We start from the raw sequence: 22,163 nt of genomic DNA on the forward strand, positions 1-22,163 counted from the left end.
ATAAACTGCCGTTTTCATCACATGACATCAAGGTTGCATACTATCAACGTGATTTTGACTGTTCACGTTGCCCGCAGTCACTGGGCTAAAGCAGTGTTTGTTAGATCTCTCCACTGTGAAGTTACTCTTTTTCTTCCCCTTCACATGCTGGACTCTTTGGAAGGAGGTTACTGTTCGCAGCTCACAGCTCGGAAGTGGGTGGCTATGTTCCCTCCCCTTTAGGGTGAAATAGCTACATGATTCATCTGTAATTCTTCTGCAGGAGAGATTTGTTTCTTCTCCCCCCAGTTATTAACTTGTTCAGTCATTTATTTATATCAGTATCATTATTTATATAGTTAGTCATTATTTATATCAGTATGGACTCATGGATATTTATTTTATACTTTGAGTTATAATATACAACCTAGCGCTCTTTCTAAATTATTTTCTTCATTTAAAATTTTTTTATTTTCTTTGTTTTTAAATATTAACTTTTACATTTATGTATTTTTTTATTTCTCTTCTTAATTTTGATTGTAGATTTTTGTGTAATGTCTACATGTAGCATTGTATAACTTGCAAATAATGACAGTTTTGTTTTTGTCCTTATCAAACATTACACATATCCAAAGCTGTTTTCCTTGCCACAGTAGACTAGGTCGGACCTCCAGTGCAACGCTGAGTGTCAGTGGATGATAGCAGGCATCCTCATCTCCCTTCTAAGCTCAAAGAGGAAGCTTTCAAGCTTCTCAGACAGTCACTGTTTTGATGACCTTGATAGTTTTCAGGTGTACTGGTCAGGTATCAGGTGCTATACCCTCTATTAGAATTTGTCTGATGTCTTTTACATAAGTGGACTGGTATATATAATACACGTATTAAATATAAGGAGCCCTGGTGGCACAGTAATTAAGAACTCGACTGCTAACCAAAAGGTTGGTAGTTCGAATCCACCAGCCACTCCTTGGAAACCATGTGGGGCAGCTCTACTCTGTCCTATAGGGTCACTATGAGTATGGGTACTATATGTAGTGGAAATAAGCAAACAAACCAAAAACCTTGAATTAGCCTTTGAATCTGTATTTCAGTTCTTAAAAATTATAGCACTACAGATTGATTGGCGGAAGCTGTAACCCACCCACTGCTGTCATGTTGATTCCAACTCAGAGTGACCATATAGGCAGAGTAGAACTGCCCCATAGGGTTTCCAAGGCTGTACACTTTTATAGAAGCAGACTGCCACATCTTTCTCCCACTGAGTGACTGGCAGATTCAAACCGCCAAGCTTTTTATGTTAGCAGCCAGGCGCTTTAACCACTGTGCCACCAGGGCTTCTAGTGAAAGTGATAGGGGATGAAAATATTCAACTTTTCTACCCAGGCAAATCTATTGGTTTTAAAGATTTTTTTTTCCCATTACCATTTACTCCCCAACTTTTTCTGGACTACTCACTGTGTGCCAAGTAGGCAGAAAAGGTGGTAATATTATTGAAGATACATAACAAAACAAAAACCAAAACCCACTGCCATTGAGTCAGACTCAGCGACCCTATAGGGAAGAGTAGAACTGCCCCATAGAGTTTCCAAGGGGTGCCTGGTAGATTCAAACTGCTGACCTTTTGATTAGCAGCTGTAGCACTTAACCACTACATCACCAGGGTTTCCTAACAAAACAAAGATGCTAAAAATTTTATTAGCAAAGATTCAAAAATAAATAAATAAATATGGAAAATTTAAGGGGTTGCAGAACAAAAGCTTCACGTTGATCACTTTTTTTAGACTGAGAATACCTTTATGTTAAATTAACTGCAAGTGAAGACTAAAAAAATTTATTTCACGTATAGAAGTATGCATTTGTGTGGTATGAAGACAAATACATATTACAGCTATTAAAATACACCTGTGATTTTGCTGGTGTAAAGTATCAGTTAATAATCTGAGTCAAATTGAAACTTGAAGGAGTATTATAAATTGCTGGTTATTTTTTCATAATGCCTCAGACTTTCTATAAGGTGTATTATGTCTGGAATTTCTTTTGTAGGAATCCAAACGCCGAATGAGTTACTTTTTAGATGTTTTTCTATTTCCTCCAGAGGACTTAGCTTTAAATGCAACTGTCCTCCTGTGGCCTGGGAAAATTAATCCTATCTTTGATGAAAATGATGAGGTACATTTATTTTTCAGTATGTACTCTTCTATACTGACATTTTTTAATATAGTGTTCACATTTAATTTTCACACGTACTTGCTGTCTACCTTTAAAAAATAGCTTCATGTATCAATATAAGGTTGGGGCTTAGGACAGGCAGTTAGGTCCTAACTCACAGGGCCTGTTAAGTAGCAAGGCTGATGTTAGAGAAGTGAGGACAGAGTAGAACCGTTCCATAGGGTTTCCAAGGAGTGGCTGGTGGATTTGAACTGCTGACCTTTTTGGTTAAGAGCTGAGCTCTCAACCACTGCACCACCAGCGCTCCAATGTAAACCAGTTTATCTTAAATTGGTCGGTGATGTGGTAAAGTTAATGAAAATGATGGACTTCAGTCAGATAGAGTGGGATTCTAATCTAGATGTCAATGTTTACTATTCTGTGGCCTTGGACATGCCTCTTGACTTCTATAAGCTTTTATTTCTTCATCTCTAAAATGAGAATAATAATAATACCTGCAATAATGAGGTTAGGTGTTTAATAGTTCTTGGCACATAATATGGGATCAGTAAATGGTAGCTTTTATTACTATGCCGGAATCTGCTAAATACTTAAAATTTCTGATTAATACACAAAAATTGTGAAAGTCTCCTTGGAAATCTAGGAAAATTTTCCCAAGTGGTTTATTATTCTTTGCATTTTTATATCAGTCATTATATACAATATTTTATTTTTATGCCCATTTTTACCTCTCTGATGGTTTTTGTTACTATATAAAGCATTCAGATTTCTGTTTTGATAACCCTTTCTTTGTAATAAAATAATTAACATGATTAATTATTTTTTTAAAAGCTCGTTGAGACTGCTAAACATAAAAGAGAAAATGAACTAATAGCCAAGAGAGAGAAACTGATTTTGGAAATAGAAAAGGAATCACGCCGCATGGAAGAATTTACAGAATTCGCAGAGCTGGAACGCATGCACCAGGTCTGATAAATACGTGAGGCAGTAACTATGGCAGGCCTGCAGATTTAATACAGGACATGTTTCCATGATAAAAGAAAATACAGAGTAACATATCTTACTATGGCAAATGGGGAGGTGATTCTTAGGCCTGGCATTGGTACTGCCCATGTGATCTTTTTGTGCCTTAGTTTTCTATTTGTAAAGCAGACAGGACTATACCTTTTGTTCTCTATGTTGCACAGTTAATATTTAGAGTTGCTGTATAAATGCAAGGACATATTCTCTGCAGTATCATATAGTCTTGACAATATTACTTGACTGTTTCTTGAGTTAAAAAACTATTTGCTTTCAGTATGTGGCAGATGTAAGACAACTGCAGAAACGTATTCAGGAGTCTGAGGAAGCAGTTCAGTTTATTAATAAAGAAGAGGAACTTTTCAAATGGGAACTGACAAAATATCCTGAACTGGATAAGTTGAAAGTTAACATCGAGCCCTATCAGAAGTTTTTTAATTTTGTTTTGAAGTGGCAACGAACAGAAAAAAGGTAATTTATATTTCTGGTAATGTAATAAAAATTAAGCAAATGATGTAAAAGGATTATAAGTTGATTTTATGTTCTCGGGTGTTTAAAATAGGACTTAATTCATCCATTTGAAAGTGAACCAAGTATCATATGGGAGAAGCTTCAAATGCTGCTAAAGTACCACCTAACTTTACTAATAGAATAACCGAAGTCTCATTTGGGTTTTCCAGAATCAGTTCACTTTTTTATGCAATTAATTATTTGACTAACGTTTACACCAAAAATTAGAAATGTGGAGTCAGATTTGCTTTTTACTTGGATACCTTTGGTCAGTTTCCCGTTTACAAATCCGATGCGTGTTTAGCACGTGCAGCACAGCTGAAATGATGGTTTCAGTTCTGTCTCTGTACCGTCAGCTTTACTTCTGTGGCTCTGAGAAAAACTGTCAACTGCCTGTGCCTTCAGTTGTTTCTCTGCTTGAAGGATCTCTGAGACCCCTTGAAACTTCAAAAGTCTCTGAGTTCAACGCTATTTTTAAACCTTTTGTTTCAGGTGGATGGATGGAGGTTTTTTGGACCTCAATGGGGAAAGCATGGAAGCTGATGTAGATGAGTTTTCCCGAGAAATTTTTAAGACACTGAAATTTTTCCAAACGAAACAAAAGAAAGAATTACAAGAAAAAAGAAAGACGGCAAAAAGACGATCTCTGGTAGAAGAGAAACCTGAAGAAGAGCCAAAAGAGAATCCTACTATTACTATGTGCTCTACAGTAATGGAGCAGATAAAAATCTTTAAGGTATGAAAATATTTAATCACATTTTAAAGTTATAAACATTTTTTAACTTTCTAATGATTATTATATCAAAAATAAAAATTGTCCTCTGGTCTTCTTTTTGTATATAACAGCCTAATTTTGTGTCAGATGGATTTGATGAGTATCTAGCCAGTTTTATCCTCAGTAGGCATCTGACCTGAGAGAAACCCATCCTAATACACCATCTGTCTGGCTGTAGTGATTGGTTCAGGGATAGGCATGTAACCCAAACTGGGCCAATCAAAGTTCTCCCTGGAATTTTTGAACTGCATCTGGGAAAGGAAGCCTCTTTTCGTGTATTCATTTTATTGAGAGTTTTTGTCCAGAAATGGCATCAGACTTTGTTGAATACCTTTTCTGTGTCAATTGAGATAATTCTGTGATTCTTTTATTTATGTGGTGGATTACGTTCACTGATTTTCTAATGTTGAACCATCCTTGCATACCTCACATGAATCCCACTTGGTCATAGTGTGTTATTTTTTTGATATGATGCTGAATTCTACTGGTTAGAATTTTGTTGGGAATTTTTGCATCTATATTAATGAGAGATATTGGTCTGTAATTTTCTTTTATTGTGGTGTCTTTACCAGGTTTGGGTATCACGGTTATGCTGGCTTCATAGAATGAGTTCGAAAGTATTGCCTTCCTTTTCTATGTTCTGAAATAGTTTGAATAGTACTGGTGTAAGCTCTTCTCTGAATGTTTGGTAGAATTCTCCAGTGAAGCCATCTGGGCCAGAGCTTTTTTTAGGGGAGGGGGGTTTATTACCTTTTCAGTCTCTTCTCTTGTTATGGGTCTGTTCAGCTTTTCAACACCATTTTGTGTTAGTTTGGGTAGGTAATATGTTTCTAGAAATTTGTCCGTTTGCTCTAGGTTTTCAAATTTGTCAAAGTATAGCATTTCGTAATACTCTGTTATGATCCTTTTTATTTCAGTTGGGTCTGTTGTAATGTCCCCCATTTCATTTCTTATTTGGGTTATTTGCCTCCTCTCCTGTTTTTTGGCCAATGGTTTGTCGATTTTGTTGATCCTTTCAAAGAACCAGCTTTTGGTTTTGTTGATTCTGTTGTTTTTCTATTCTCCATTTTGTTTATTTCTGCTCTGATCTTTGTTATTTCCTTTCTTCTGGTGGCTTTGAGCTTCTTTTGCTGTTCTCTTTCTGTTTGTTCCACTTTTGTATCTAATGTTTTGATTTTGTCCCTTTCTTCTTTTTTGACGTGTGCATGTATTCCTATAAATTGACCTCTGAGCATTGCCTTTGCTATGCCCCAAAGGTTTTGGTATGATGTGTTTTCATTCTCATTTGATTCTAGGAATTTTTTTATTCCATCTTTGATTTCTTCTATTACCCGATGGTTTTTAAGCAGGGTGTTATTCAGTTTCCATCTAATTGATTTTTTTTCCCTTGCTCTTCCTGTTGTTAATTTCTACTTTGACGGCATTGTGATCAGAGAAGATACTTTGTATTATCTCAGTGTTTTAGATTTTGTTGAGGGTTGCTCTGGGGCCTGAGATGTGGTCTATTTTGGAGAACGTTCCATGTGCATTGGAAAAGAATGTGTGCTTTGCAGTTGCTGGGTGGAGCGTTCTATATATACCTATGAGGTCAAGTTGGCTGATTGTGGCCTTTAGATCTTCTGTATCTTTGTTGAGTTTCTTTCTAGGTGTTCTGTCCTTTACCAAGAGTGGTGTGTTGACGTCTCTTACTATTATTGTGGAACTGTCAATTTCTCTTTTTAGTGCCGTTAGGGTTTGTTTATGTACTTTGGAGCCCTGTCATTGGGTGTGTAGATATTTATTATGGTTATATCTTCATGATGGATCATCTCTTTAATCATTATATAATGCCCTTCTTTGTTATGGTGGATTTCGTTTTAACGTCTCTTTTATCTGAGATTAGTATGGTAACTCCTGCTCTTTTTCAGTAGCTGTTTGGTTGGTATCTGGGCTCTCAATTGTATTCTATAGATCTGTATATTTGTCCTTATGCCAGTACCACACTGTCTTGATTACTGTAGCTTTATATCAGGTTTTGAAATCAGGAAGTGTGAGTCCTCCATCTGTGTTCTGTTTCAAGATTATTTGGGCTATTCTGTGTCCTTTGCATTTCCATAAGAATTTTAGGATCAGTTTACCAATTTCTGCAAAGAAACCAGCTGAGGTTCTGATAGGGATTGCATTGAGCCTGCAGATCCTTTTCAGGTGCATGACCATCTTTAATGTTAATTCTTCCAAACCATAAACATGGGGGTGTCTTTCTATTTAGATGGTTCTTCAGTTTCTTTCGATGATGTTTTGTAATTTTCAGTGTACAAGTCTTACACTTCTTTTGTTAAATTTCTTCCTAAATGTATTTTTGATGCTATTGTAAATGGAATTGCTTCCTTACTTTTAATTTTGGATTGTTCATTGCTTGTTTATAGAAATACAATTGAGTTTTGTATATTGACCTTGTATCCTGCAACTTTGCTGAACTAGTTTGTTAGTTTTAATTGTGAATTCTTCAGAATTTTCTACATATAAGATCATACCCTCTGCAAAAGAGGTGTTTTACTTCTTCCTTTTCACTCGGGATGCCTTTTATTTTTCTCATCTAATTGCCTGGGCTAATGACACTAGTGAGATCTTCCTTTTTTTTTTTTGTACTTTAGATGACGGTTTACAGAACAAACTAGGTTCTCATCAAACAGTTAGTACACACATTGTTCTATGACATTAGTTAACAACCAAACAACATGTCAGCACTCTCCCTTTTCAACCCTGGGGTCCCTATTACCAGCTTTCCTTTTCTCTCCTGCCTTCCAGTCCCTGCCCTAGGGCTGGTGTGCCCCTTTAGTCTTGTTTTGTTCCATGGTCCTGTTCAATCTTTGCCTGAAGGGTGAACCTCAGGAGTGACCTTATTACTGAGCTGAAATGGTGTCCTGGGGCCATACTCTCAGGATTTTTCCAGTCTCTGTCAGACCAGAAAGTCTGGTCTTTCTTTTTGAGTTAGAATTTTGTTCTACATTTTCCTCCAGCTCTGTCCAGGACCCTCTATTGTGATCCCCATCAGAGCAGTCAGTGGTGGTAGCCAGGCACCATCTTGTTGTACTGGACTCAGTCTGGTGGAGGCCATGGTAGATGTGGTCCATTAGTCCTTTGGACTAATCTTTCCCTTGCATCTTTAGTTTTCTCCATTCTTACATTGCTCCCGAAGGGGTGAGACCAGTGGAGTATCCTAGATGGCCGCTCACAGGCTTTTAAGACCCCAGATGCTACTCACCAAAGTAGAATGTAGAGCATATTCTTTATAAATTATGTTATGCCAGTTGAGCTAGATGTTCCTGGAGATCATGGTCCCCACAGCCCTCAGCCCAGCAATTCGATCCCTCAAGGAGTTTGGATGTGTCTGTGGAGCTACCATGACCTTGCCTTATGTAGGTTGTGCTGGCTTCCCCAGTATTGTGTACTTTCTTACCCTTCGCCAAAGTTTTCTCTTACCTAATGTCTATTAACTGTTTTTACATCTCCAACCCTCCCCTAGTGAGAGCTTTCTTGATCAGTACTTTTATTTTCCAGGTGACTGTACTTGATTTTGGCCATGAGTTTTATATCTAATAGGTAACTTATTAGTAAAATTGAGACATTCTCTATGAATATAATTGACCAAAAAAAATAGATGAAAATTAAATCCAGGAAACATTTGGCATGCTCTGAGCGTGGTGGATTTATGTATTAAGGGGCATGGGTATATAGACGGGTTATTTGCCCATTATCAAAAAAGAACAGGCTGTGAACAACTAGTTGTAACACAAGGCAAAATGAGGAAATTCTCAGGCAGAGGATAGCAGTATCCTGTGAAAGAACAGAAGATGGAGTGCTTAATTGTCTTTTGGAGAGCATGTAAAGCTTTACTAGGGAGGTAAGTAGAAGTATATGATTTTGGTGAGCTCCAAAGCGGGATTGGAAAGAGAGAAAGGTAAGTATTCTTTATTTTTTTTTTGAACACATATTTATTATCTAATATTTGAAGAATATATGTAGTATATATATATTATGAAGAATAATAAGAAAACAAATCCTTGTGAATCCTCCTTTTTTCTTTAGCATAGGAAGATTACTAACACTGTGGCATCCCTCTGTATATTCCTTCCTTATTTCATTCTCTTAATTCCACTTAAAGATAAGTATATCATAAATTCTGTTTGTTATTATGTTGCTTTTTAAATTTTATTATATTTGTATATAACAATTTGGGACCCTGGTGGTGCAGTGGTTAAGAGCTTGGCTGCCAACCAAAAAGTCAGTAGTTTGAATCCACCAGCCGCTCCTTGGAAACCATGTGGGGCAGTTCTACTCTGTCCTATAGGGTCGCAGTGAGTCAGAATGGACTAGATGGGAATGGGTTTTATATAACAGTTTATAACAATATATCATACTGTATGTAATCTTCTGTGACTTCATTTTTTTCACTGACCAGTGTTTCTAATATTCATCTACATTCTTGAGTATAACTGTAGTTCTTTCTTTTTCATTGCTATCTATTACTCCTCAGTTTATTCATTTTCCTGTGTATAGTCACATGGAAACCCTCCTTTTCCTTTTTCTGTTGTTAGCAGCACTTTTAATTGTAGTCTTGTCTCCTAGTGTACATGGGCAAGAGTTTCTCTAGGGTATATAGCATGAAGTGAAATTGCTGAGTGATAGAATATATGATTGTTCAGCTTTACCAGAAAACACCAAATTGTCCCTCAGTTTAAATTTCCTTAACAGGTACACGTCCTCACCCACACTTGTATCATTAGACTTCGTAATTTCTGCCATTCTGTTGGGTGCAAAGTTATGTCTCAACATGGTGTTAATTTGCATTTCCTCAATTTCTAATGATATTTATTATCCTCTTACATTTTATTCGTTCAACAAATATTTATTGGATGTCAGCTATGGGACAGATACTTTTAAGTGTGCTTGAGACATATCAATGAGCAGAGCAAAAGTTCCTGCTCTCATAGAACTTAAATTCTATTTGCCTTTCGTATTTCCTTTTCTGAGAAATGCTTATGTAATACCTTTAAGTCTTTTTCTGTTATCGTTTGCCTTTTTGTTGTTAATTTATGGGATTTTTAAGCCCTATGGACCAGGTCCAGTATCTAACACATGGGGTCACCATGAGTTATAATCGACTTGACGGCAGCAGGTTTGGTTTAGTATAATATATTCTGGATAAGAATCCTTTGTCAGTTATATGATAATGAATCTGTCAGTGCATGGTGTATCTCTCTACATATTTAGGTTTTCTTTAAAATCTTTTAATAAAATTTCTCCAAAATAACTTTGCACAGCTTTCACTTGATTTATTCCTAGGTACTTCATATTTTTGTTGCACTTGTAAACGGATCTTTTTGTTAATTATACTTTCTGTCTGTGATTGGTGTTTAGAAATTCTACTTAATTTCTTTACAGTAATTTAATATCCAGCCACTGTACATGTAGACAGTACTCTGTGAATGATAATTTTGTTTTTGAATTTTTAATGCCTGTACCTTTTGTTTATTTATATTACTTCACTGGTTGGGATGCTCAATACAATGTTAATTAGAAGCAATAAAAATTAGTATGCTTGTCTTGTTCTTGATTAAAAAGAAGGTTCTAATGTCAGTATCAAGAATGATGAACTAAGTATTTCTGTTGAATATTTTATTTTCATTTCCAAACAAAAGTAACATTATTTTGTATGATTTTAATAATACATACTCAAAGTCAGAGAAAATAGAAAAGTACAAGATGGTTAAAAACTCTGAATCTCACTAAGCAAAGATAAAACATTATTACATTTTGGTGCAGGCTTTTTTTCTCATGCATGATGTAAATATGTGTGTGTGTATTTATAACTACACCCACTCTTCACTTATCGACATGGTTAGGTTCCAAAGACCAGGTCAATATGTGAAAATTGACATTATGCAAAAAATGGAAGATGACCACATCAGATCACAAAATGGAGGATGACTACATTACTATACAGCTGCCAAATCACATCATTACGTAACTGCCAAATTACATTATTACGTAATTGCCAAATCACTGAGAATCATGGCCTATTCAAGTTGACACGTAACCTTAACCATCATAGCCAGTGATACTCTCTCCTAGCACCTGGCATTCGTTACTGCCAGATGTATGTCAGTGCACAAAATAATTGGATAGTAGCTTTTTTTTTACTGTTGCCACAGATGTGAAATGTCAGATAATGAGATAGTCAATAAGTGAGGAATATATATTATTATATAATAACTTTGTATTTCTATAATACCACAGTTTTAATTTCCATAGTTTTATCGTATACTTTTGGAACACAGTTTTATTCTGTCAGACATGGGGTAGCCGTGAGTTGGAATCAACTGGACAGCAACTGGTTTGGTTTTCATTTACTGTCTCCTTTAATATATCTTTTTTTTTTTTTTTTAATATATCTTATAGAACATTCACCCTTCATTTGTCTCTTTTACTTTCATAATTTTCCAGGCTGTTCTTATATGTTTATTTTTGCAGATAAACTTCAGAATCATTTTGTTAGTTTATTTTCTCTTCCAAATTTAATTGGGATTTTGGTTGGACTTATAGTAAATAAATTCAATAAATTAAAGAACTATAATTTTTTTCTCACTTTTTTAGATTGTACTTTAGATGAAGGTTTTTTACAGAACAAACCAGCTTCTCATTAAACAATTAGTGCACATACTGTTTTGTAACATTGGTTGCCAACCCCACGATATGTCAACATTCTCCCCCTTCTCGACCTTGGGTTCCCTATTACCAGCTTTCCTGTCCCCTCCTGCCTTGTCGTCCTTGCCCTTGGGCTGGTTGCCCATTTGCTCTCGTTTTGTTTTATGGGCCTGTCTAATCTTTGGGTGATGGGTGAACCTCAGGAATGACTTCATTACTGAGCTAAAAGGGTGTCCCCGGACCGTACTCTCGGGGTTTCTTCAGTCTCTGTCAGACCAATAAGCCTGGTCTTTTTTTTTTTTTTTTGAAGAACTGTAATTTTTATGCTGTTGAGGCTTCATCCTTAAAATATGTGTATGGAAGTCAAATGAGTGACCCGTTATTGTTTATATTTTCACCATTAGGAGTATATCCCTACTGTCTCCATCCTGTGCAATCCTGGAATGAGAGCTCGTCACTGGAGCCAGATGTCAGAAATTGTAGGCTATGACTTGACTCCAGACTCTGGAACTACACTGAGAAAAGTTTTAAAATTAAATCTTACACCATACTTGGAACAGTTTGAAGTGATAAGTGCAGGTGCAAGCAAGGTAAACATAAGGATCAACTGAAATACTTTATTTGATGAATTTGTTAATCAAATAACCATAGTTTTTGTTGTGTTTAAATATGTAGCACTGGACAGCAGCGGGAGGAGACGGGAGCCCATGGTAGAAGATCACCCTTTTTCCCCACAAAATGTGTACTTCTTTCGTAATTACTGCTCTGAATCCATATAGAAATGGCTCTTTTGACTTCTTACTTCTGCCGCATTCTGATATATGTGGATGGTATGCTAGTCTTGATACATAATTACTCATTAAGAACACTGGGTGAATATATGTGTGGCATGTGAGGTGTGTATGTTCTAGCAGAATAAATATGGCCCTAGAGAAAGAATTATTGAGATACACAGAAACACCTTCAGACTCCAGGCTGCCGAAAGACCCTTCAGAAAAGTCCATCAGGTATTTTATTCTGTTGTCTGTTTTAATACTGACAGCAGTTTTCATAGCAAGTGAATTTTTAAAAACTACGTTATTATTCTTACTAGGAATTATTAAATTGTTAAAAACCTTTCTTAAAAAAAAAATTACACTGTAGCCACAGATTATCTTAAGAAAATGACAGTGTGATGTGCCAAATGCTTATCCAGTTCACTAGGGAAAGTCGATATAGTAAAGAAGATCCTTTCTTCCACCATCCCGTAACTTCTTCTTTCCTTCCTTCTAGGAGTTTTCATTAGAGAAAGCCATGCATACAATGATAGGAACTTGGGATGATATTGGTTTTCATATAAGCCCATACCGTGATACTGGAGTTTGTATTCTTTCTTCAGTGGATGAGATTCAGGCTCTCCTTGATGACCAGATTATAAAAACTCAGACAATGAGAGGCTCACCTTTCATCAAGCCTTTTGAAAAAGAGATCAAGGTATGATATTGAGCTACTGATCATTATAAAAAGTTACAATCTTATTACATTTGTGTTCTTGCAGAAATAGGTCAGTTTGTTGGATGGACTTTTAAAATATTTATTCAAATCATACTCTGTAATCTTCATATTTTTCTGGTGATACACTGAAACAGATACTCAGAAATTAATGTAGAAATATATAGAATAGACTTAAGACAGTAATTCTAATGATTTTGAAAAGAAAAAATTGTGTTTTATTAAAATAAATCTTCTCCAATGACTGTGAAGACTTGGAAGGAAAATGGTTTTCGTATAATTTATTCTAACTTAAGAAAGCCTAGACACTGTTTCTTACTATATTCTTTAACTTGTAGAAAGGTTCTATATACTGGACTTTAATTATATTTGTGAACAACTAGTCTGAGGGTCTTTTAGAGTGGTTACTGAATTATTGCCTGCTTGAGAAAAACAATTGATATCAGAGGCCCCAAGATGATTTCATAGCTTTATAGTTGATGTGGAAACCCTGGTGGCGTAGTGGTTAAGTGCTATGGCTGCTAATCAAAGGGTCGGCAGTTTGAATCCGCCAGGTGCTCCTTGGAAACTCTATGGGGTGGGTCTACTCTGTCCTATAGGGTCGCTATGAGTCGGAATCGACTCAAGGGCACTGGGTGTGGGGTCATAGTTGATGTGGGTAAGTAGAGAAAGCAAACAAATTATGGTAACTAATAGCTTCATACTGTCAAAATTGTAACTGGGGACTATATAAATTGGGGAAAAGACATCAAAAAGATCAACAAATATCCCCTAATATTTATTGCTCCATAACTATGTGCCAGATACTACTTTAGGGGTGTTATGTTTATTAACCCATTTAATCCTCATAGCTCTATGGGGCAGTTTTACTCTGTCCTATAGGGTCGCTATGAGTCAGAATCGACTCGATGGCACTGGGTACTGGGTAGCCCACCTTCAAGGAAGGCACTTACTATCTCTCTTCACGCATAAAGAAACCAAGGAAGAGGAGGACTGATAATTTGCCAAAGTTCACCAAGCTAATAAAGGACAGAGCTGGAATTCAAACTGGTTTTAATTTGAGCACAAATAGTATTTTATAGAGGGGCTTGGCTGCCATTATTTGGAGTAGACAAAGAATGGTGTTCTTCCAAAAGGACATAATGCTGGACCATTTCCCATCAATCAGGCTGGCCAAGCCTTTCCTGATAAGATATTACATCTTTTGTGGAAATTTCTAACTTGTCCAACAAGGAATTTAGAAGATAACACATAGACCACATGTTTAAGAACCAAAGATGAAAAGTATATGAAGGATCTCCAGCTAATGAAATATGTTACCGACTTTAGGGGACCTGAAGAATAAGGAGTCTCCCTGCCCCCAAATTGTGCAGCTGTAGAACAAAGTTTCTCATCCATGGCACTATTGACATTTTGGACCAGAAAATTCTTTGTTGTGAGGTCTGTCCTGTACAGTGTAGGAGGTTTAGCAGCATTTCTGACCTCTATTCGGTAGATACTAATAGCACAACCCCTCGGTTGTGACAGCCAAAAATATCTACAGATGTTGTCAAATGTCCACTGGGGCTGGGGGCAAAATAGCCTCTGGTTATGAACCACTGATGTAGAACTGTATATATTTCTGGATGCGTTTTGGACTGGGACGGTTGACCTAGGGATTAGGAAACTGGACTAAATAACTTTCTCATCATTTCTAATGGTGAGGTTTAGTAACTTAGGAAAACTTCAGACTTCCTAGAGTTTTCCCAAGCCTATGTGAGATACCCATAAGTGACTTTGAACTGTTTTGCATTGATTAAAATATAACAGTAAATTTGAAATGTTTTCTTTGCTATAACTTATAGCTTTTCTTTAATAACTAGAAATTAGTACAATATGCTTTTCCTTAAGGCCTGGGAGGACCGTTTGATTCGAATACAAGAGACAATTGATGAATGGTTAAAAGTGCAAGCTCAGTGGCTGTACTTGGAGCCCATCTTTTGTTCTGAGGATATTATGCAGCAGATGCCAGAAGAAGGCCGTCAGTTTCAGACAGTAGATAGACATTGGAGGGATATCATGAAGTTTTGTGCGAAAGACCCAAAGGTGATATATTTGTTTTCTCTCCTATGTTTTCTCCTATAGTAGATGAACCTTTATTTTTGCCTATTAAAGTAAGCATTTGACTTATTTTTTCTGATTGCAAAAGTAAAACCTGATCATTTTGTACAAATTGGCAAGCTCAAAAAACATTAAAAAAGCGTTGAAACAAAATCTGCTTTTCAGTTCATAAGATACACTACTTATATATATGTAGTAGAGCTGCTTCAAATGTGCATTTAACTCAGTTTCTACTATGCACACTAACCAGTCCTCTCCCCTTCAAAACAAATAAATTAAAATGGAGAGAGAGAGCAAAAATGAGAGGGAGGATGGGAGTGAAAGCACTGGAAGAGGTTGGGTGATTCACCTGACATTCCGCTCATGAGTCTGTATGCTTGGGTGTGGTGTGAAAGAAGCACGTGCTGTCTCTCAGTCGATCTCAGTTCCTACATGTGTCTCCCAGTGAGTGTAGCACCTTGCTGAGTGTGATTCTAGTGTTTCAAAACAGACTATGTGCTTTTCATACACATGGTATGCATAATATGTAGATATAAGTCGCCTTTTTAAATCTGGTATTTAATTGAAGAAATAGCAATTTGTTCCAATGCTGGTTGAAAAACTAGCCATGCTGGACTTACTGAGAGTCAATACTGCCCAGAAATTTATGACATTTTCAAGGATTTTTCCCATAGGAACTCTGTGAGAGATGATTTCCTATAGATTGACAATTTTTCTTTTTTCTGTAAAAGGCCAGATAGTAAATATTTTAGGCTTTGTGAGATATACAGCCTTTATCGCAACTGCTGGACTCTGCCATTTGTTGTAGTGCAAAAGCAGCCAGAGACAGTATGTAAATGAATGGGTGCGGCAGTGCTCTAGTTAAACTTAGTTTATGAACACTGAAACTTCCTTGTGTCCTGAAATATTTATTTTTTCAAACTTTTAAATGTGTAAAACCAACTCTTAGTTCGCAGGCCATACAAAAATAGGCAAGAGACTGAACTTGGCCCGTGAAGTTTGCCAACATCTGTTGTAGATTGTTAATTTTATGAGTGATAGTTGTAAACATTAAAATTAAACCATACACAAACTTAATGGAAGTTTCATTCACCATTTTAAAAAAAATAGGAAAAATGAAATTATGAATGACAATTATAACTTCTCATTTGTACTTGGACACGAATATTTATGATTTATTGAATTTTAATAGTTTTTACCAAAAGAAAATTTTTGGCATTTGACATTTTTGACAATTTTGACATGTAATATAGGTTAATGTTTAGGTCTTGTTATAGTTTTATCTAGTATACAAGCGCTGACCTCATCAAACATGTTTCTTTTAGGTTCTTGCTGCTACTTCTTTAACAGGTTTGTTGGAAAAACTGCAGAACTGCAATGACCTTTTGGAGAAAATTATGAAAGGGCTTAATGCATATCTTGAAAAGAAACGTCTTTTCTTTCCTCGGTATGGTGAACGATCAGTTATACTAAAATTATAAGGAGTTTCTGATGTGTGATGAATTATAACTGAACTTTTTATATTTGCATGTTTTTCCCTAGGTTTTTCTTCTTATCTAATGATGAAATGTTAGAGATTTTGTCAGAGACCAAAGATCCACTTAGAGTTCAGCCTCACTTAAAAAAATGCTTTGAGGGCATTGCTAAATTGGAATTCCTTCCCAATTTGGACATTAAGGCCATGTATAGCTCTGAAGGTGAGCGAGTGGAGCTGATCGCACTTATTTCCACGTCAGCAGCGCGGGGTGCCGTGGAAAAGTGGCTCATTCAAGTGGAAGATCTGATGCTCCGGAGTATTCATGATGTGATCGCTGCAGCCAGGCTGGTGTGTCTCCTAGGTTTTTATGTATACTCTCTATTCTGCAAAAGCTTTCTTTTAGAAGGTCTTGAATGGGTACCAATAACTTCACACTGACATTTCTTATATTTTAAACCGTTTATTATTTTCTTTAACACTATTATTATTAATATAAAAGTATTAATAATAATTGATCATGACACATAGTTAAGTGCTATAAAAGAAAAAAAGGTGTTATGAGAGAAAATAATAAGGGGTGTATAATTTAGAATGGGGTGAATCAGTGATAGGTTGTCTGAGGAGGTGACGCTGAAACTGAGAACTGAAGGATGATTAGGAATTAACCAGGTAAACAGTAGATGGAAACAGCATTGAGGTATCCTGAATTAAGGGCCTGGGATCGGAAAGAACCAGGGATGTTTAAGAACCTCCAGGAAGGCTGCTGTCTGGAGTAAAAAAAAAGGCTGTCTGGAGTAGAGTGAGCAAAATGGACAGGGAAGTCAGAGGAGGCTAGAAAGAAAAGCAGTTTCAGAATTGCATTGTATTTTAAATACAATGGAAAGCCACTAAAGGATTTTAATCAGGGGAGGGACACGAGCTGATTTCTATTTAGTTTTTTATGGCTATGACATGAAGTGAAGAATGAATTAGTGGGGGACAAGAGTGAGAACAGGATGGAAAATTAGGAGACTGTTGCATTAACCCAGATAAGAGATGATGCTGACTCCTACTAGGGAAGTGGCAGAAGATATGAAGCAAAGTAGACACACTTAAGATACACTTTGTAGTTATTTTCAACAGATCTTGGTGATGAATTGGTTGTAGGATATAAGGGAGAGGATGAGGGAGGTCTCAAGAATCACCTTAAAATTTCTGATTTCAGCATATGGGTGGCATTTACTCTGAGAGAGTGTCTGGAGGAGGAGCAGGTTTATGGAGGCTTGGGGGAATATGAAGATTTTATTCCTGGATGTATTGAAGTAGAAATCTTATGAGATAGCCTAGTAGATATGTCTAGTAGATGAACAATTGTGATCTATAGGTCGGTTCTCAGCATGGGTGTTAAATACGTGATAGTTCACTTACTGCTTTTTACACTTAAACGGTTACTTAAAAACTCGAAATGAGATGAATGAACGTTAAAGGAGGACATATAATATTTGAAAGACACGTAACACCTACCACTAGAGGTACCCCGTTTATGCTAATCCAGTTAACCTGACCTTGAATAATGGACTTCAATACATTTCTGCCTTAAGGACCATAAAGGAGCAATTGTGTAGCAAAAAACTAGTTTTAAAAGACCCTGCAGACTGTATCCAGCAGCTCACTTTACATGAGTGAGATATCCTCTGTGAGCTCTACGGAGCTCAGCTTCTTGCAGTGGCTGTTCTGTTCTTCCTCAGTGTTTTTGCAGATAAATCTTGATTTTTCCTCTCCTTTTTCTGTTTATGATTCAAAAATTTTGAAAATACATTTTTTTAGGTTTTTTTTGTATGCTTTAGGTGGAAGTTTACAGAGCAAATTAGTTTCTCATTAAACAATTAATACACTGTTTTGTGACATTGGTTGCCAACCCTGCAATGTGTCAACACTTTCCCCTTCTCCACTCTGGGTTCCTTGTTTCCATTCATCCAGCTTTCCTGTCCCTTCCTGCCTTCTCGTGTTTGTTTTTGGGCTGGTGTGCCCATTTAGACTTGTATACATGATTAAACTACGAAGCACATTCCTCAGGTGTGTTATTGTTTGCCCTACATCCATTGCTGTCAAGGTCGATTCCGACTCATAGCAATGTCTGTAGGACAGAGTAGAAGTGCCCTATAGAGTTTTCAAGGAATGCCTGTTGGATTTGAACTGCTGACCTTTTGGTTAGTAGCCATAGTTCTTAACCACTACACCACCAGCATTTCCGTTTGCCCTATAGACCTGTCTAATCTTTGGCCGAAGGATGAACTTCAGGAGTGACTTCAGTACTGAGTTAAAAGGGTGTCCAGGGACCATACTCTTGGGGTTTCTCCAGTCTTTGTCAGACCAGCAAGTCTAGTCTTTTTTTGTGTGTGTAAATTTGAATTTTGTTCTCCATTTTTCTCCTGCTATTTCTGGGACCTCTATTGTGACTCCTGTCAGAGCAGTCAGTGGTGGCAGCCAGGCACCATCTAGTTGTTCTGGGCTCAGTCTGACAGAGGTTGTAGTGATTGTCATCCATTAGTCCTTTGGAGTAATCTTTCCCTTGAGAAAACACATTTTTTAACAAAAAAAGAAATAACATAGGAAAGAATCAACATTGTCCAGCAAGTGTTTCCTTAATTAGTATAATAACAATTTACCTTCCACATGACTAGCAAATGGCTTTCAGTCACTCCTCATTCTTCTTTGAAGCTTAAATTAGTTTGTCATTTGCACTTATTTCCGGATATTGCTAACAAAAGTCATTTTCATAATAATACTTATATCCATATGTTTAACATTCTTATATCGAAAATGATATTATTCTATTAAAAATATAGTTTTTATTAGCATCAACATCAAACCCAGTTCTGCAGTTGGCTTTTATAATTTACAATTTGAAACTGCTATTACCCTTTACTTTTGAAGCAAGTCATTTTGTAAAAGATTAAACCTCTTTCCTTTGATAAATCCAATTAAATGCATTTTGAACATAGAAGTTTTAGAAATAAAAGTGTTTTGAAATCAAAAGCATAGATAGTAGTATATAATTTTTACATTATATGCTCTGGTCATACAAGTTTTTAGAAAAGCTATAGATAACATAAAGGTTCTAACTACTCGTCCAGTTTTCTACTAGATTGTATAACCGCCTTTTCAATTAAATCTGAACATCAGTATATATAATTTATTTGACTGGTTTGTTTTTTGACAGTTTAGTAAAGCCCCTAGATTTCATTATAATAGAAGTAATATATATTCTATGTAAAAAAACTTGACAACTTTCCACAACAAAAGAACATAAGAATCATGTAAAATTCTTCCTTCCAGAGATAACCCATTATTAACATGTTGGTACTCACCTTTCCATTAAAAAAAAAAAATTCAAAAATATCATAATTTATGAACATCTTTTCTAGTCTTTTTAAATAGTCATCTAAAATAATTTTTCATGAGTATATGATATTCCAGGCTATGAGTATACCAAATAATGCACTTCTCTATTGTTAGAAATTTAGAGTTTGGTTTTTTTTTCAATCTTTTAAAGTTAGAAATGCATTTTAATTATTCAGGCTTATCCAGAAACTGCAAGAAGAGACTGGGTTCGAGAGTGGCCTGGCCAGGTTGTACTTTGTGTTTCTCAAATGTTCTGGACTTCTGAGACACAGGAAGTTATAAGTGGTGGGCCAGAGGTAAAGCATTATTTCATTAAATAGCAACATCCTTTTTTCCATTCCATTTTTTTAGTTTATCTATTCTTTGCAAAGGCAATTCCCCCTCAGTTTCTATATATAACCCATTGCCATCTAATCAATTCTGACTCATAGCGACCCTTTAGGACGGAGTAGAACTACCCCAAAGGGTTTCCAAGCTGACCTTTTGGTTACCAGCAAAGCTCTTAGCCACTGCACTACCAGAGCTCCTTCTGTATATAGTATTAAAACTATGCAGTTCTTTGAAAGCTTGTTCTTAGTATTTTACAAGGCTTTAAAGAATCACTATTCTAGAATTAATTCTATATTTGAGATAGATTATAAAGTCAGCATTGTTTTATACAAGAGTAAATGTATGAAATGCATGTTGTATGTACTATATAACATCAGTTTAATTGCTTTTTTATTTTCTAGGGGTTAAGGAAGTACTATAGGGAACTTCAGAGCCAACTAAATGATATTGTCGAGCTTGTTAGAGGAAAATTGTCTAAGCAGACCAGGACCACTCTGGGGGCTTTGGTTACTATCGATGTCCATGCTAGGGACGTGGTCATGGACATGATTGAGATAGGTATGTGACATTTTTCTTTAACAATAAAGATAAAATCAATAGCTTCTAGAAACAAAGGTTTATAATTAGGTCTTTTTTTTCTCAGAACAGAATTTCTTTTACATTATCTTTTCCCAAAAGTTGGAAAACATGAATTATTTTAATATTTGCTGTTATAAACAAAGCACCTACTTTTAGAATTATTACCATTTAAGGATCATGTGTCTTATTTTACTTTATTCCTTCTAGGTGTCTCACATGATACAGATTTCCAGTGGCTAGCTCAGCTTCGATATTATTGGGAATATGAGAATGCTCGAGTTCGCATCATTAATTGCAATGTAAAATATGCTTATGAATATCTTGGTAACTCACCTCGACTTGTCATTACTCCTCTAACTGACAGGTGTTACAGAACACTGGTATGCATTTAAATTATTTTAATTCACACCCAAAAGATTACTTTTTGGTGCAGTGTCATAGTTTCTTATCCAAATTTAACATGACTGTCCTTATGTATTCTCTTACCTGTAATAGCTGAATACACTTATCCCTTCCTAACTCCAGATTCCCTTTATGTAAAATTATATTAATGAACATTTACCTCTGGGTACTTTTGTAACATACAGGAGTGTTTGAGTTCTAGTGTGTGAAAAATCGTGAGTCACTCCCATGGAGGATAATTACAAAAAGAAGGTACTGAAGATGTAGGAGAAAATAGGAGCTTCAGAAAATGGTAGAGATTTGCAGTGGAATCCTGGGAGAGATGACAGGAAGATGAGAAAATTACATTGGGGCCCAAGAACTCCAAGTCAGTGCTATTGAAAAGAAGGGAGAGAACTGAAATGTGAGGGGATGATGGTAGGGTGTGAACTTAGTTAGAAAGCTGTGGAAGACAGAGCAATGACTATACAAACTCTGAGAATAGGGTTGCCAGGTAAAATTCAGGACTCCCAGGTAAATTTGAATTTCACATAAATGATGAATAGATTTTTAGCATTAGTATGTCCTAAATATCGCATAGGACTTACTTAAAAAAAAAAAATTTGTTTATCTGAAATTGAAGTTTAACTGGGCATCCTGTATTTTTATTTGCTAAATCTGGTAAACCTACCTGGGGATTCGTTGAAGAGGAACATCAATAAACACCAATCCCCCTATGCTCAGTAAGAAAAATTAAAATACCTTAGATTGAGTTCTCTAAATGCAGAGATGGACTGGGGAGTCTAGAGCAAATGATTTACTAAGAAAATGCTCTCAGTGAAAACCTGTAATGAAGTGAGGAAAGCAGGATAGGATGGGAAAATCTAAGCAAAGATATGGTTTCAGCAGAAGTATAGCATTTGCCTGATCTCACGGGGAGCTTTGGATGAATGGCCTTACAGAGTTACGGCAAGGGGATCTGGCTTTCATACCCCTTTATTGTAACTGGTGAGGTATCATCCCTGGGGCATAGCTGTAAGTAAACTTCCAGGTTTTTACTGTTGAGGTAGCTTCTATTTAAAGAACAAAAAATAAAAGAACGATGTGCTGTCAAGTTGGTTCTGACTCATAGTGACCTTGTAAGACAGGATAGAGCTGCCCCCATAGGGTTTCCAAGGCTGTAATCTTTACAGAAGCAAATCTTTCTCCTGCGGAGCAGCAGTGAGTTTAAGCCGCCAGCCTTTTGGTTGGCAGCCGAGTGCTTAACCACTGTGCTACCAG

At 36.3% G+C, this 22,163-nt stretch overlaps 1 protein-coding gene across 1 annotated transcript in view; it reads left to right on the forward strand.

Annotated features, from left to right (window-relative positions):
- The window catches only part of DNAH12 (dynein axonemal heavy chain 12), a 212,477-nt gene that overhangs the window by 52,935 nt on the left and 137,379 nt on the right, over nucleotides 1-22,163 (forward strand). The window contains exons 14-25 of the mRNA XM_064274342.1: nucleotides 2,023-2,148; nucleotides 2,980-3,114; nucleotides 3,446-3,639; nucleotides 4,171-4,414; nucleotides 11,545-11,730; nucleotides 12,413-12,613; nucleotides 14,522-14,716; nucleotides 16,057-16,178; nucleotides 16,274-16,556; nucleotides 19,769-19,888; nucleotides 20,324-20,480; nucleotides 20,709-20,881. Of these exons, the coding sequence (XP_064130412.1) occupies nucleotides 2,023-2,148; nucleotides 2,980-3,114; nucleotides 3,446-3,639; nucleotides 4,171-4,414; nucleotides 11,545-11,730; nucleotides 12,413-12,613; nucleotides 14,522-14,716; nucleotides 16,057-16,178; nucleotides 16,274-16,556; nucleotides 19,769-19,888; nucleotides 20,324-20,480; nucleotides 20,709-20,881 (2,136 nt within the window). The remainder of the gene's footprint in view (nucleotides 1-2,022; nucleotides 2,149-2,979; nucleotides 3,115-3,445; nucleotides 3,640-4,170; nucleotides 4,415-11,544; nucleotides 11,731-12,412; nucleotides 12,614-14,521; nucleotides 14,717-16,056; nucleotides 16,179-16,273; nucleotides 16,557-19,768; nucleotides 19,889-20,323; nucleotides 20,481-20,708; nucleotides 20,882-22,163) is intronic.

The sequence above is a fragment of the Loxodonta africana genome, chromosome 22, assembly GCF_030014295.1.
Source record: "Loxodonta africana isolate mLoxAfr1 chromosome 22, mLoxAfr1.hap2, whole genome shotgun sequence".
Taxonomy (NCBI): Eukaryota; Metazoa; Chordata; class Mammalia; order Proboscidea; family Elephantidae; genus Loxodonta; species Loxodonta africana.